Raw genomic sequence first — 15,150 nt, 5'->3', positions numbered from 1 at the left:
TAATACATAAGGGGGGATATGATCTCCATGTATAATACATAAGGGGGATATGATCTCCATGTATAATACATAAGGGGGGATATGATCTCCATGTATAATATATAAGGGGGGATATGATCTCCATGTATAATACATAAGGGGGGATATGATCTCCATGTATAATACATATGGGGGGATATGATCTCCATGTATAGTATATCTTCCAGCAAGAAAATCTCTCAAAGCAATGTGAATGAAGTGTTTCAGAAGCCTTGGTACTGAACCTAGTAATTTCCGATCTGATTTCAGGGTCAGCTTTGGGCTCTATGAGCAGATAAACATTAGCAGTGTCTATATCCTCAGTGTGGTTGGTACAGAAAGGATGGGCCTGAGAACCATATAGAGTCCTGCAGGCATGCTGCTTGAGTAGTTCTAGTGGCAAAATCTGCAGGGTTTTGCTCTGTAGGTACATAGAACCACTGATCTGGGTGTGTTGATTGCCGGATTCTATTCACTCTGTTGGAGACATACAGATAGAATCTCCTTGTGGTGTTGCAAATGTACCCCAGGACAGTCTTGCTATCAGTGAAGAATTTCCCAGCATCAAAGTCAGTGTCTAGTTCATAAGCGATTAGCTCAGACATTTCGACTGCAAGTACAGCAGCACACAACTCTAAACGAGGAATCGTGTGGGCTGGTTTAGGGCTTAATTTGGACTTTCGTATAACAAATCCAACATGGCACACATTTTCTGCATCAATTACTTTCAAATAAGCCACTGCACCTATCGCTATGGTGGATGCATCTGAGAAAATGTACAGTTCTTTCCTGCGAGCTGTTGATAGAGATATGGGAACATAACATCTGTTTATCTTTAGGTTCTCTAACGCTTGCAAGGATTCAGTCCATTGAACCCACTCACATAGTCTCCCTTCTGGAAGCAATGCATCCCATTCACTTTTCCCAGATGAAAAGTTCCCGAACTAAGGCCTTACCTTTTATTGTCACAGGTGACACAAACCCTAGGGGATCATAGAGGCTATTTACGGTGGATAGAATTCCTCTACGTGTAAAGGGCTTTTCCTCTGAAGAAACTCTGAAAACAAAACTATCTGTTTCTAGATCCTAACTCAGGCCTAGGCTTCTCTGCAGAGGAAGGGTATCCGTACCTAGGCAAAGATCTTTAAGGTCCTTGGCTCCGTCTGCTACAGGGAAGGCTTCCATCACTCTTTGGCTGTTGGAAGCTATTTTATTAAGACGCAGATTGGATTCTGCCAGCATTTGCTTTGCTTTACTGAGGATGGAAATTGTATCTTCAGGCGTGCTAGCAGAAGCGAGTCCATCATCCACATAGAAATGCCTCAATACAAAGTGTTTGGCTTCTTGTCCATCGAACTCCGCATTTTTCTGGGCAGCCTTTTGCATGCAGTATATAGCGACAGCAGGAGAGGGCCTGTTGCCAAATACGGGCACTTTCATTCTATACTCGACAATTTCCTTGTCTATGTCATTATCTTCATACCAGAGAAAATGTAGAAAGTCTCTATGGTCTTCTCTGACAAGAAAGCAATAAAGACTTCTTCTTTGCCATATGGTGTAGAAGAGTCCCAGTGTTGTGCTGACCTGCCAAAGCTTTCCTTGACAGCTGTTGTGACAGGGACTGAGAAGAGATGTGCGTCCATTTGTTAACACAGATGTCTTCAAAATACTAATGTTGTCAGGCTGGTGCACTGTCCCCAGGCAAACTTCTCCTACAATGACACAGCCCAGGTCCAGTCTCTGTGCATAGGGGGCATTGTAAGGTCCATTGATTTGCTGGCGCACCTTGTGTACCTGAAGGATGTCTCTTCCAAGAAGTAGGATAGAAACATCTGGCTGAACAGCTGGGATACGGTGGGCAATTGAACGAAAGTGAGGGTGATGATGGGCTATGTCTGGAGAGGGAATCTCTGTTTTGTCATCAGGTATCATGCCACACTCTATTAGGGTAGGAAGTGGGAACTGCACTTTCTTATTGAAGGATTCAATGGTAAAGCCAGTAGCTCTTCTCCCTGCGGTTTCAATTGTCCCCGCACATGTCCTTAGGGTGTATGGAACTGCACTTGCCTTAAGGTTAAAGGTATCAAAGAAGTCTGACTTTGCAAGGGATCTGTTGCTTTGTTCATCCAGCACTGCATATATTTTCACTGCCCTTTCTCTCTTGCCAGTGGGATATACAGTCACTAAACAGATTTTAGAGCATGATCGTGGACTCTTGCCCTGTCCACATACTTCAGTGCAATTCAACATTACTGAAGAGAGTGGGGTCTCTTGTTTCTCCCTGCCCTGATCTTTCATGGGTTCTACAGTCTCTAGTGGTGCAGGAGCAGGGCCAGGGTGCAAAGCTGCAATATGTCTCTCACTGCCACATTCTGTACATTCCACTGGTATTTTACAGTCTTTGGCAATGTGGTAAGTAGATCCGCAGCACTTACATCAGATGCCGTTTTGTTTAAGGAAGGACATCCGCTCTGCAATAGGTTCTAAATTGCTTCTAAAGCCTTCGCATTTCTTTAGTGGATGTGGTTTTTTGTGTATTGGGCAATGTCTATCTGGGTTTTCTATTGTATGTACCTTATGGGTGCTTTGACTGTCTGTGACTTCTGAAGGTACAACTGTTTTGTGTGTGGATACAGAGGTCTTACCGTGAGGTCTGTGAGGTCTTTGCGATTGATTGCCGCTGGTGGTGAAGGCAAAACTGGGATCACTTTGGATTTTCGCTTGCTGTCGGACAAACCTAGAGACACAGAGAAAGGAGGAAAAGCGATTCCATAATCTTCTTTGAATTTACCTCCCACACACATCCACTTGTCTTGCAGATTTGAAGGTAGTTTCTCTACAATGGGATTAGTGCCTCTGGCCGTATCTAGATATGAAAGCCCTGGCAAGTAGCCATCCTCTTTGGCATATTCTATCTCTAGCAGAAGATCACTCAGTTCTTGTAGCCGCACGTTGTCTCTGTAGCCCACCTTAGGAAAGACTTCGTTTTTTCAACAATGCTCCTTCAATTACCTCTGGGGATCCATACGTTTCTTCTAGTCTTTTCCAGGTCATGTTGAGTCCTGCTGCAGGGTTGAACAGGTTTGCTCTTCTCATCCTCTTTGCATGCTCTGCTGACTCGGTACCAAGCCATTTTATCATTAAATCAAGCATTTCTGCTGGTGATAAGTTCAGACCTCCAGTGGCATTTAGAAATGAAGCTTTCCATGCCCAATAGTTTTCAGGACAGTCATCGAATTGTAGAAAGCCTGAGCTGAACATTTCTTTGCGGATGAGATATTTGGTGACATCCACTGCACATTGTTGTTCGCACATGGAATCTTTAGGTTGAGGTGGCGGGAACACTTGTTTTTTGTTCCTAGGGGATTCTGGCACTTTATTTTTGGTTTGCTGGTGGCCACTGACCCCTTGTGGTTGATTGGGCCTGCCCAGGGGGTCTGCAGATCTTGGCATGAATTCCTTTGCTTCAGGTTTAAGAGACTGTTCCTTTGTACAGTTGTGTTCAAAATAATAGCAGTCAGACATCACTAACCGGATCAGTCACTGTTTTTGGTAGAAATTATATTTCTACATGGCAAATAATTTCCTAGCAGGTGTAGTAGAGTCATAGAAATCCAACAGTCATGACATGCATGCTGCTGATTCTGTGTCATTGAATCACTCATTGAAAGGGGCGTGTTCAATATAATAGCAGTGTGGAGTTCTATTAGTGACGTCATTCATTCTTTGATAAACAGATGGCAATTATTGCCCTTATTTAAGGAAGGAAGGCAGCAAATGTTGGACATGTTGGTTACAGTGCATTTCTCTCTGAAATTCTGAGGAAAATGGGTCGTTCCAGACATTGTTCAGAAGAACAGCGTACCTTGATTACAAAGTTGATTGTAGAGGGGAAAACATATAAAGAAGTGCAGAAAATGATCGGCTGCTCAGCTAAAATGATGGCAAATGCTTTAAAATGGCAACCAAAACCTGAAAGACGTGGAAGAAAGCGAAAAACTACCATTGGAATGGATAGAAGAATAGCCAAAATGGCGTGGACTCAGCCAACAATCAGCTCCAGGAAGATGAAAGAAGGTGTGACGTTCCCTGTGAGGACTCAGCCAACAATCAGCTCCAGGAAGATGAAAGAAGGTGTGACGTTCCCTGTGAGGACTGTTACAATTAGAAGACGCCGATGTGAAGCCAAGCTATCTGCAAGAAGTCCCCGCAAAGTCCCACTGTTGGGAAAAAGACGTGTGCTGAAGAGGTTACAATCTGCCAAAGAGCACATTGACCGGCCTAAAGAGAAATGGCCCAACATTTTGTGGGCTGATGAAAGTAAGATTGTTCTTTTTGGGTCTAGTGGGCGGAGACAGTTTGTCAGACGACCCCCAAACACTGAATTCAAGCCACAGTACACTGTGAAGACCGTGAAGCATGGTGGTGCAAGCATCATGATATGGGGATGTTTCTCATACTACGGTGTTGGGCCTATTTATCGCATACCAGGGATCAGGGATCAGTTTGAATCCATCAGAATACTTGAAGAGGTCATGCTGCCTTATGCTGAAGAGGAAATGCCCTTGAAATGGGTGTTCCAACAAGACAACGACCCCAAACACACCAGTAAACGTGCAACATCTTGGTTCCAGACCAACAAGATGGACGTTATGGAGTGGCCAGCCCAATCCCCGGATCTTCATCCAATAGAAAACTTGTGGGGTGACATCAAAAATGCCGTTTCTGAGGCCAAACCAAGAAATAGAGAAGAACTGTGGAATGTGGTCCAATCATCCTGGGCTGGAATACCTGATCACAGGGGCCAGAAGTTGGGGGACTCCATGCAACACAGATGTACAGCAGTTCTCAGAAACAGTGCGACTACAACCAAATATTCATGAAGTCATTCAAAGGAAAGCAAAATCTTCAAACATTTCTCAGTTTATATAGTGAATGTTTGAGTTTGTAAAGAAGAATACAAACACGGCCATTTTTTTGAACCGTCTAATATTCACTTTTCTTCAGTTTTTTTACAGGAACAACACAAATTTGATGTATTTTTCTTCATGTTGTGATTTGGAATAGAATGTGTCGTGTTCCCAATGCATTTGTATGGATGGAAATAAAAGGATTAGAAGGATTTGCAGCTTTATTCACTTCTTTCATCACACTGCTATTATTTTGAACACAACTGTATGTACATCAGTAAGGTTCTGAACATACTCATTTGTATGATCTGCAGAGGATAGAGGTTTTTCTGGAACCTTTGGGTCTTTATTATTATTATTATACAGTATTTATAAAGTGCCAATGGTTCGCTCAGCGCTGTACATTACAAAGGGGGACAGAACATGTGACAGAACAATACCAATACAATGCAAAACATGAGGGGATCGAGGGCCCTGCTCCTTGGAGCTTACAATCTAGGAGGGAGGGGATGGTGGCACAGGAGGAGAAAGCTGTGGGGGATGGAGTGGTAGGAAGAGTGGGGGATGGAGTGGTAGGAAGAGTGGAGGAGGTCGGCAAGTTAGCAGGGGGTGGGGTAGGCTTCCCTGAAGAGATGGGTTTTCAGGGTGCGCCTAAAGGAGAGGAGAGTAGGTGATAATCTGATGGGTTGGGGCAGGGAGTTCCAGAGGATGGGTGACACCCTGCAGAAGTCCTGGAGGCGGGCATGGGAGGAGGAGACCAGGGAACTAGAGAGAAGGAGGTCTTGTGAGGAGCGGAGTGTGCGTGTTGGGCGGTACTTGGATATTAGGTCGGTGATGTAGTTCGGGGCAGTATGGTGGACAGCTTTGTACGTCAGTGTTAGGATTTTGAATTTGATTCGTTGCGGAATCGGAAGCCAGTGGAGGGATTGGCAGAGGGGGGTGGCGGAAATGGAGCGGTTGGAAAGGTGAATGAGTCTGGCAGTCGTATTCAGGATGGACTGAAGTGGGGATAGCCAGCGGTGAGTCGAGTCGTGATATGATGAGGGAGTGGATGAGCTGTTTAGTGGTTTCTGGAGTTAGGAACGTGCAGATTTTGCCGATGTTGCGGAGGTGGAGGCGGCACGAGTTTGTTAAAGATTGGACTTGGGGCTGGAAGGATAGGTTGGAGTCCAGAATGACACCAAGTACTCTGGCCTGCGGGACGGGTTTGATGGTGGCGTTGTTGGATGTGATGGAGAAGTCAATGGGGGGTGGTGTCCGGGCTGGGGGGAAGACAAGTAACTCGGTTTTGGAGAGGTTCAGTTTAAGGAAGTGGAGTGACATCCAGTCTGATATGTCGCTCAGTAGGTGTGTGATTCGGGCGGAGACCGAGGGGGTGAGGTGGGGGGTTGAGAGATAGATTTGTGTGTCGTCGGCATAGAGGTGGTAGTTGAAGCCGTGAGAGTGTATGAGTTGGCCAAGGGAGGAGGTGTAGATGGAGAAGAGAAGGGGCCCAAGGACACAGCCTTGAGGGACCCCAACAGAGAGGGGGAGTGAGGGGGAGGTGGTAGCATTATAGGTAACGCTGAAGGAGCGTTGTGACAGGTAGGATGAGAGCCAGGAGAGAGCAGAATCTCTGAGGCCGAGGGAGTGTAGTTTTTGAGGAAGAGGGGGTGGTCGACTGTGTCGAAGGCCGCAGAGAGGTCAAGGAGTAGGAGCACTGAATAGTGGCCATTAGCTTTGGCGGTTAGCTGGTCGTTGGAGTTTGAGTAAGGCGGTTTCGGTGGAGTGTAGGGGACGGAAGCCGGACTGTAGGGGATCGAGGAGGTTGTTGTCATTGAGGTGAGAGCATAGGCGGGTGTAGACTAGGCGCTCGAGGAGTTTAGATGTAAATGGGAGCAGGGAGATGGGTCTGAGGTTGTTCGAGTCATTGGGGTCCGGGGAGGGCTTTTTAAGTATGGGAGTGATGTGTGCATGTTTCAGAGGGGAGGGGAAAGTGCTGGAGGAGAGGGAGAGATTAATGATGTGGGTGAGGGAGCGTAGGATGGAGGGGGAGGGAGGTTGTAGGAGTTGTGAGGGGATAGGGTTGAGGGGGCAGGTGGTGAGGCGGGCATCAGAGAGGATCTTGGAGACCTCCTCGATGGTAGTAAGGTCAAAGGTGTGAAGTGTTGGGGGGGCTTTAGTATGAGGAATGAAGGGTGGGGTGAAAGTGGAGATCAGTGCAGTGGTGGGGCCATGGGAGAGGGGTGATGAGGGGGTAGCTGAGTGAGGGGGAACGGCGTTGCAGGGAGTTTGAGCAGTGACGAAGTCCCTGCGGGTTATGTCGAGGGGGAGGGGGGATGAGGGGGTAGCTGTGTGAGAGGGGACGGGTTGAGAGGGCATGTGAGTTGCGGCGATGTCCTTGCGAATTGTGTCAATCTTGTTTTTGAAGTGATTGGCAATCTCAAGGGCGGTGAGTGAGGTGCTGGGTGGAGGTGGGGGTGGCGAGAGTAGAGAGTTGAAGGTGGAGAAGAGTTGGCGAGGATTGAAGGAGAGGGTCTTGATGAGGGTCAGGAAGTAGACTTGTTTGGCAGCGTGGAGGGAGGAGGTGTAGGTGTGGAAGGCAGATTTGTAGCGGGTGAAGGCTTGTTGGGATTTGGTTTTGCGCCATAGTCGCTCCAGGGCACGACTGTGTCGTTTGAGGGTTTTGGTGTGATCAGTCTGCCAGGGTTGGAGCGGTCGGGGTCTGATGTTGCGTGTGGTTAAAGGCGCTAGTGAGTCAAGGGCTGTTGACAGCGAGTTGTTGTAGGCAGTCATAGCCAAGTCGGGGCAGGACAGGGGGAGGATGCGGTCATGGAGTTGATCAGCTGTAGAGTGGAGGGGGGCAGGGTTAAGATTGCGGAGGTTACGGCTGGTAGTAGTGTGACATTTGGAGGGGTAGGCGTTGGAGGACGAGGAGATAGAGAAGGTAAACAGGTTGTGGTCAGAGAGAGGGAAGGGGGTGTTAGTGAGGTTGTGGGGAGCGCAGCGGTTGGAGAAGACAAGATCAAGGATATTACCGTCAGAGTGGGTGGTGGATTGTATGCACTGTGCAAGTGCAAAGGAGGAGGTTAAGTGGAGGAGATGGGATGTGTCCTGGTTGTAGAGGTTGACAGGGATGTTGAAATCTCCAAGGATGATGGTGGGTAGCTCAGAGGAGAGGAAGAAGGGTAGCCAGGAGGAAAAGTCATCCAGGAAGTGGGATATGGATCCAGGAGGCCGGTATATCACAGCAATCTTCGGGGGGGTTGGGGAGAATAGTCGGACACAGTGGGCCTCGAAGGAACAGAAGGATAGGGAGGGGGGGTTTGGGAGGACTCGGAAGGTGCTCTGCGGTGACAGGAGCAGACCAACCCCACCACCTTTACGACCGTTAGGCCTGGGTGAGTGGGTCCAGGTGAGACCACCGAAGGAGAGTGCAGCAGGGGAGGTAGAGTCAGTGGGCTGGATCCAGGTTTCCGTAATCGCTAGGAGGTTGAGGGAGCGGGAAACAAAGAGGTCGTGGATGGCGGTAAGCTTGTTGCACACCGATCGGGCGTTCAGGAGTGCACATGAAAAAAGTCAATAAAGTCTTTGGGGTGTCTACTTTCCAAAAAGGGGTCATGGGGGGGTGCTGGAGCTATCCTGGCATTTCAGGGTCACCAAAACTGTGATAGGTAGTGAGGAAGTGAAATGAGGAAGTTACACATCTTCAGGCTTTCAAAGTGGTAATTGGATTCCGGGCCGCTGTATGTGGCTAGGGTCCCAAAAAGTCTCACACATGTGGTATCCCCATACTCGGTAGAAGTAGCAGAATGTATTTTGGGGTGTAATTCCACATATATCCATGGCCTGTGTGAGCAATATATCATTTAAGTGACAACTTTGTGTAACAAAAAAATGTTTTTGGCATATTTCAATCACTGAAAAAAAAAAAAAAAAAACCTTCCATGGACTCAATATGCCTCTCAGCAGATAGCTTAGGGTGTCTACTTTCCAAAAAGGGGTAATTTGGGGGTGTTTGTACTATCCTGGTATTTGGGGGTGTTTGTACTGTCCTGGTATTTGGGGGTGTTTGTACTATCCTGGTATTTGGGGGTGTTTGTACTGTCCTGGTATTTGGGGGTGTCTGTACTGTCCTGGTATTTGGGGGTGTTTGTACTGTCCTGGTATTTGGGGGTGTTTGTACTGTCCTGGTATTTGGGGGTGTTTGTACTATCCTGGTATTTGGGGGTGTTTGTACTGTCCTGGTATTTGGGGGTGTTTGTACTGTCCTGGTATTTGGGGGTGTTTGTACTATCCTGGTATTTGGGGGGGTGTTTGTACTGTCCTGGTATTTGGGGGTGTTTGTACTATCCTGGTATTTGGGGGGGTGTTTGTACTGTCCTGGTATTTGGGGGTGTTTGTACTATCCTGGTATTTGGAGGTGTTTGTACTGTCCTGGTATTTGGGGGTGTTTGTACTGTCCTGGTATTTGGGGGTGTTTGTACTGTCCTGGTATTTGGGGGTGTTTGTACTGTCCTGGTATTTGGGGGTGTTTGTACTATCCTGGTATTTGGGGGGGTGTTTGTACTGTCCTGGTATTTGGGGGTGTTTGTACTATCCTGGTATTTGGAGGTGTTTGTACTGTCCTGGTATTTGGGGGTGTTTGTACTGTCCTGGTATTTGGGGGTGTTTGTACTGTCCTGGTATTTGGGGGTGTTTGTACTATCCTGGTATTTGGGGGTGTTTGTACTATCCTGGTATTTGGGGGTGTTTGTACTATCCTGGTATTTGGGGGTGTTTGTACTGTCCTGGTATTTTAGCACCTCAAGAAATGTGATAGGCAGTCAGAAAGTAAAAGCAAACTAAAAAGAAACTAAAATCCAGTATCTATACCATAGTTTGTAGATGCTATAACTTTCACACAGACCAATTAGTATGCAGTTATTTGGATTTTTTTTTACCAAAGACATGTAGAAAAATAAATTTTGGCCTAAATGTATGCCCACATTTGAGTTTATTGGATATTTTTTATGACAGAAATTAGAAAATATAAATTTTTTCAAAATGTTCTGTCTTTTTTTTTGTTTATAGTGCAAAAAAAACCCTGGAAGTGATCAAATACCACCAAAAGAAAGCTCTATTGGTGTGGAAAAAAGGACATATATTTAATTGATAAACAGTATTGCATGACCATGCAATTTTCAGTTAAACTAGCGCAGTGCCGTGACGCAAAAAATGGCCTGGTCAGGACCGGGGGTAAATCCTCTGGAGAGCGAGGGGTTAAGCGAGTCATGGGATATATTTCCTCCAATGGTAGACACTCATTATCTTCTGGAGAAGCTCTGAAGTATGTTATCTTACTTTCAGTTGTGTTTCTGTTGTGGAAACCTGGGTGTAGGGTTGGCCTTCCTATCATCATTTATATTCCATCGCACTGCCTACAGCTCTAACACTCTAAAGAAAGGAAGGACAAGGAACAGACTCTGGAGTGTGGAGGCATCAGCTACGGCAGAGGCACCAGCTACGGCACAGGCACCAGCTACGGCACAGGCACCAGCTACGGCAGAGGCACCAGCTACGGCAGAGGCACCAGCTACGGCAGAGGCACCAGTTACGGCAGAGGCACCAGCTACGGCAGAGGCACCAGTTACGGCAGAGGCACCAGCTACGGCAGAGGCACCAGTTATGGCAGAGGCACCAGCTACGGCAGAGGCACCAGTTACGGCAGAGGCACCAGTTATGGCAGAGGCACCAGCTACGGCAGAGGCACCAGTTATGGCAGAGGCACCAGTTATGGCAGAGGCACCAGCTACGGCAGAGGCACCAGTTACGGCAGAGGCACCAGCTACGGCAGAGGCACCAGTTATGGCAGAGGCACCAGCTACGGCAGAGGCACCAGCTATGGCAGAGGCACCAGTTATGGCAGAGGCACCAGTTATGGCAGAGGCACCAGCTACGGCAGAGGCACCAGCTATGGCATAGGCACCAGTTATGGCAGAGGCACCAGCTACGGCAGAGGCACCAGTTACGGCAGAGGCACCAGTTACGGCAGAGGCACCAGTTTCTATGAACATTGAGAATGTAGAGCTGCAGGCAGGCAAGAGCTCAAAAGGAATAGATTGCTCTTTTGTACTCGGACAGTTTTTGTCTATTAACGATATTTCCACCAAATTGACTGCTAATCGGCTCAAAGTTCATGAGAAAAAGCTAAAAGAAACACTCGAGAGGGTGAAAGATCATCATTTTCAGCATATGCAGGTATCAATGCCAATCTCTGAACTACAGCATGTCACCAGTTTGTTCTCAGTGTTTAAAATTTGTGAAGAAGGTTTTAAAGCCAACGCTGGGGACAATAACCAAGGAAATGTCAGTCTAGAGCCTGAAGAATCTAGCCCTGGAAAAAAATTTGATGACCTAATATTCTGGAGTGCGAAAATTTCTTCAAATGACACAGAGATTGCAAACGGCGAGGCATACGATAATGTAAGGATGACTTCCCCTTCAGATGCTCAGAGATTTGAAACAGAAATAAAGGAAACGTTTGCCAACTCGCCAGCTTTTAGGGAAGCTTCCCGTTTTGGCAACTTCAGGTTCTCTTTCCAATTGTCCGACCTTCTGGGAATTTACAAAGATCAGCACTGCGGGGGTGAAGAGCCACAGCTGAAGATTCTGAAAACTGAAATCTTTAAGCAGGAGATTGCCCATTATATTGTAGTCCACAGTCCTTCTACAAGCAAGTTCAATGATTTCCCAGATGTGCCCATTGTCCAGGGAAGCTCTGATCCTCTGCCCTTTGTGTACTGGATGGATGGCACATTATACTGGAGACCAGAGTCCACCTCCGATACTCTCAGTGTGGAAATTCTTGAAGATGGCCATGTCAGGAAACAATGTTACAAAAGCTGTGACTATTATATCAGAGATGGCTACTGCGTTCATAAAATCTTCAGTGTGTGGAACCATGTGATATTTGCATTCCATCTTCCTGATGAAGGTCGGCTGGAGATCCCTATAAAAGATCTTCAGGGAAATCTGACTGCTTGTGATGGTGACGAACCATATTTGGGAAACAAATACGAATGCCTAACCAAATGTGAGGCACAGAAGTACGTAGATATTGTGAAGGATCCGAACACTGTAATCAATTCTACTAGTGAGACAAAAGTCAAGGTTACATACAATACAGTGTTGAATAACATAAAGTACTATATGAAACGTGGCATGAGACTTCCCAAAATTATATCTGAGTAGGATGCGCTGTCACCACTTGAGCGTGGAGCCTCCACAGTCTTGAGTGACTAAAGTGTATATTACTCTTGTTCCCCTGAGCTACCTATGCTTTCTGAGTAATACCTGTGCCTAGCCCCTGCAGTGCCCGATGATTAGTCCTGCAGCACCCATAGATTGCTTGTACCTCTGCTGAACCTCTCCTGCACCTGAAGCCTCCACTGCACTCCTGCAGCATCCGCAGACATTAATGCATTTCTGCTGCACCTGCGTCCTCGCTGCATCTCACCTACGGCCTTGGACTTTGATGCATCTTTGCTCCACCCAAGTTGCCACTCTACCCCAGCAGCACCCACAGCCTTGCTGAATCTCACCTACACCATTGGACTTTGCTGCAACTTCACTGCACTTGAAACTTTGCTGCACCCTAGCAGCACCCAAAGACTCTGTTGCATATATGCTGCACACACAACCCTGCTGCATATCACCTACACCTTTGGATTTTGCTGAATCTTTGCTGAACCCAAAGCCTCCACTGAACTCCAGCAGCAACCAGACAATATTGCATTTCACTGCACACACCACTCTGCTGTATCTCACTCTCGGCCTTGGACTTTGATGCATCTCTGATCCACCCAAGCCGCCACTGTACCCCAGCAGCACCCATAGCCTTGCTGAATCTCACCTACACCATTGGACTTTGCTGCATCTTTGCTGAAACAAATACGAATGCCTAACCAAATGTGAGGCACAGAAGTACGTAGATATTGTGAAGGATCCGAACACTGTAATCAATTCTACTAGTGAGACAGAAGTCAAGTCAGTGTTGAATAACATAAAGTGCTATATGAAACGTGGCATGAGACTTCCCAAAATTATATCTGAGTAGGATGCACTGTCACCACTTGAGCTAGGAGCCTCCACAGTCTTGAGTGACTAAAGTGTATATTACTCTTGTTCCCCTGAGCTACCTATGCTTTCTGAGTAATACCTGTGCCTAGCCCCTGCAGTGCCCGATGATTAGTCCTGCAGCACCCATAGATTGCTTGTACCTCTGCTGAACCTCTCCTGCACCTGAAGCCTCCACTGCACTCCTGCAGCATCCGCAGACATTAATGCATTTCTGCTGCACCTGCGTCCTCGCTGCATCTCACCTACGGCCTTGGACTTTGATGCATCTTTGCTCCACCCAAGTCGCCACTGTACCCCAGCAGCACCCACGGACTCTGCTGCACGTGCAGCCTTCCTGAATCTCACCTACACCTTTGGACTTTGCTGCAACTTCACTGCACCTGAAACTTTGCTGCACCCTAGCAGCACCCAAAGACTCTGTTGCATATATGCTGCACACACAACCCTGCTGCATATCACCTACACCTTTGGATTTTGCTGACTCTTTGCTGAACCCAAAGCCTCCACTGAACTCCAGCAGCAACCAGACAATATTGCATTTCACTGCACACACCACTCTGCTGTATCTCACTCTCGGCCTTGGACTTTGATGCATCTCTGATCCACCCAAGCCGCCACTGTACCCCAGCAGCACCCACAGCCTTGCTGAATCTCACCTACACCATTGGACTTTGCTGCATCTTTGCTGAGCATACAGCCTCCCCTGCACCTGAGCACCACCCACAGACTCTGTTGCATCTTTGCTGTATACATGCAGCCCTGATGAAGGTCACCTACATGCACAGACTTTGCAGAATCCTCTACTGCACCCCAACTGCATGCAGCTAAGCCCAAACTCCTGGGGGAAACACCGGCCACCACGAGGACGAGCAGGTTCCAGATCTCAGTTAATGACAACTTTTTAGATTACATTACAGTCATTTCTATCATTTCTCTTATATAATTGTTATTTAGATCATTTGAATGATTTTTTTAAAACTCAATTTACCTAAAATTTACCTAGACCAAGGGAAGATAATCCGCATGTTGAATTGATACCCCGTTTACCATGTTTAACCAGCAATGTTTAGTAAAGGAATCATCCAATGCATTGTCTCTTTGTATATGTGTCTGTCTTGCCAAAAATTTTATTTTTATCAACTTCAATGGGACAACATATGACTTATATTAATTTATAATGACTTAGGAATGGCAAGTAGTGTTTTTTTTAGTATTTTTTTTTTTTTTTTAGTTTTGAATAGTGCAGGAAGGGTTGAAGCCACTGGTAGTTATTTTTTGTTGTCTGCATCCTGTTGGGAAGATTTCTCTTTACTTTCTGGAGAAGCAACAAGAAGTTAGACGAAATCTCCAAAAGTAATGGAAATGCCCTTCTTAGGAAGCTGTCAACAGAAAGAAGACTGGATAAAGAGGTAGATCCCACCCCCCCCCCCACCTTTTTTTCTGGTGACAACTGTAAATCTTTAGCTTTTACATTACTTTTTGTATTTGTGACAATGATTGCCAGGATGGAGAAGGTGAATCTCCCTTGTGGGGACAGGGACAACCTGGCAGGAGTTTTATCCTGTTCCTACTTTATCCAAAATGAAGAAAAAAGTTTTGTCTATGCATACAGGATAGCTTAAATCAGAACTGTGCTGCTGTAGGTGCCCAGAGCTCTTGCTATCAGGTACAAGTAGGTACAGCAGGGCTGCTAATTAGGCAACAAAGCCGGCCCTTCTGTCCAAGCCCCATCAGTTCAAAAGGGGGGCCCAGGCATCTGCTGAGCAGGAGGTACTCTTGTGGCTTCCCCTTTTCCTTTTTCTGCCTCTGGCTCCACTGTAGGGAAATTAGTATCTGCACCCTCCCCCTGCTGACTGGGCCCCCCAGTGTGTCCTTCCTCCCCCGCAGCGCCACCGGAATCCCTCCTCTCCCTCTGGCAGCTGCTGCAGGGCACAGGAGGATCAGGTTCAGGATGGAGAGCTGGGGGGGGGCAGTAAATAAGTCCAAATACTGGCCTCTACCTTTCCTGAATGAACACAGTAAGTGATCAGGAGCAATAGCTCCTGCACCCATTCATCACTGAAGCACAGTAAACCGTGTTCAGCACCGAGCACTTCCCATTCATTCACTGTCCAATGCAGCT

At 46.9% G+C, this 15,150-nt stretch overlaps 1 protein-coding gene across 1 annotated transcript; it reads left to right on the top strand.

Moving 5' to 3' along the window:
• Positions 1 to 10,334: 10,334 nt before the first annotated feature.
• Positions 10,335 to 14,114, top strand: LOC149435764 (uncharacterized). Its single transcript, XM_089662457.1, has one exon. The coding sequence runs from the start codon at positions 10,881 to 10,883 to the stop codon at positions 12,138 to 12,140; it is 1,260 nt and encodes a 419-aa protein (XP_089518583.1). The 5' UTR covers positions 10,335 to 10,880; the 3' UTR covers positions 12,141 to 14,114.
• The last annotated feature ends 1,036 nt before the right edge of the window (positions 14,115 to 15,150 follow it).

The sequence above is a fragment of the Staurois parvus genome, unplaced genomic scaffold (assembly GCF_062004578.1).
Source record: "Staurois parvus isolate SC_StPar_1 unplaced genomic scaffold, SC_StPar_1.0 ptg001478l, whole genome shotgun sequence".
Classification (NCBI taxonomy): Eukaryota; Metazoa; Chordata; class Amphibia; order Anura; family Ranidae; genus Staurois; species Staurois parvus.
This window is presented reverse-complemented; position numbering and strand designations above follow the sequence as displayed.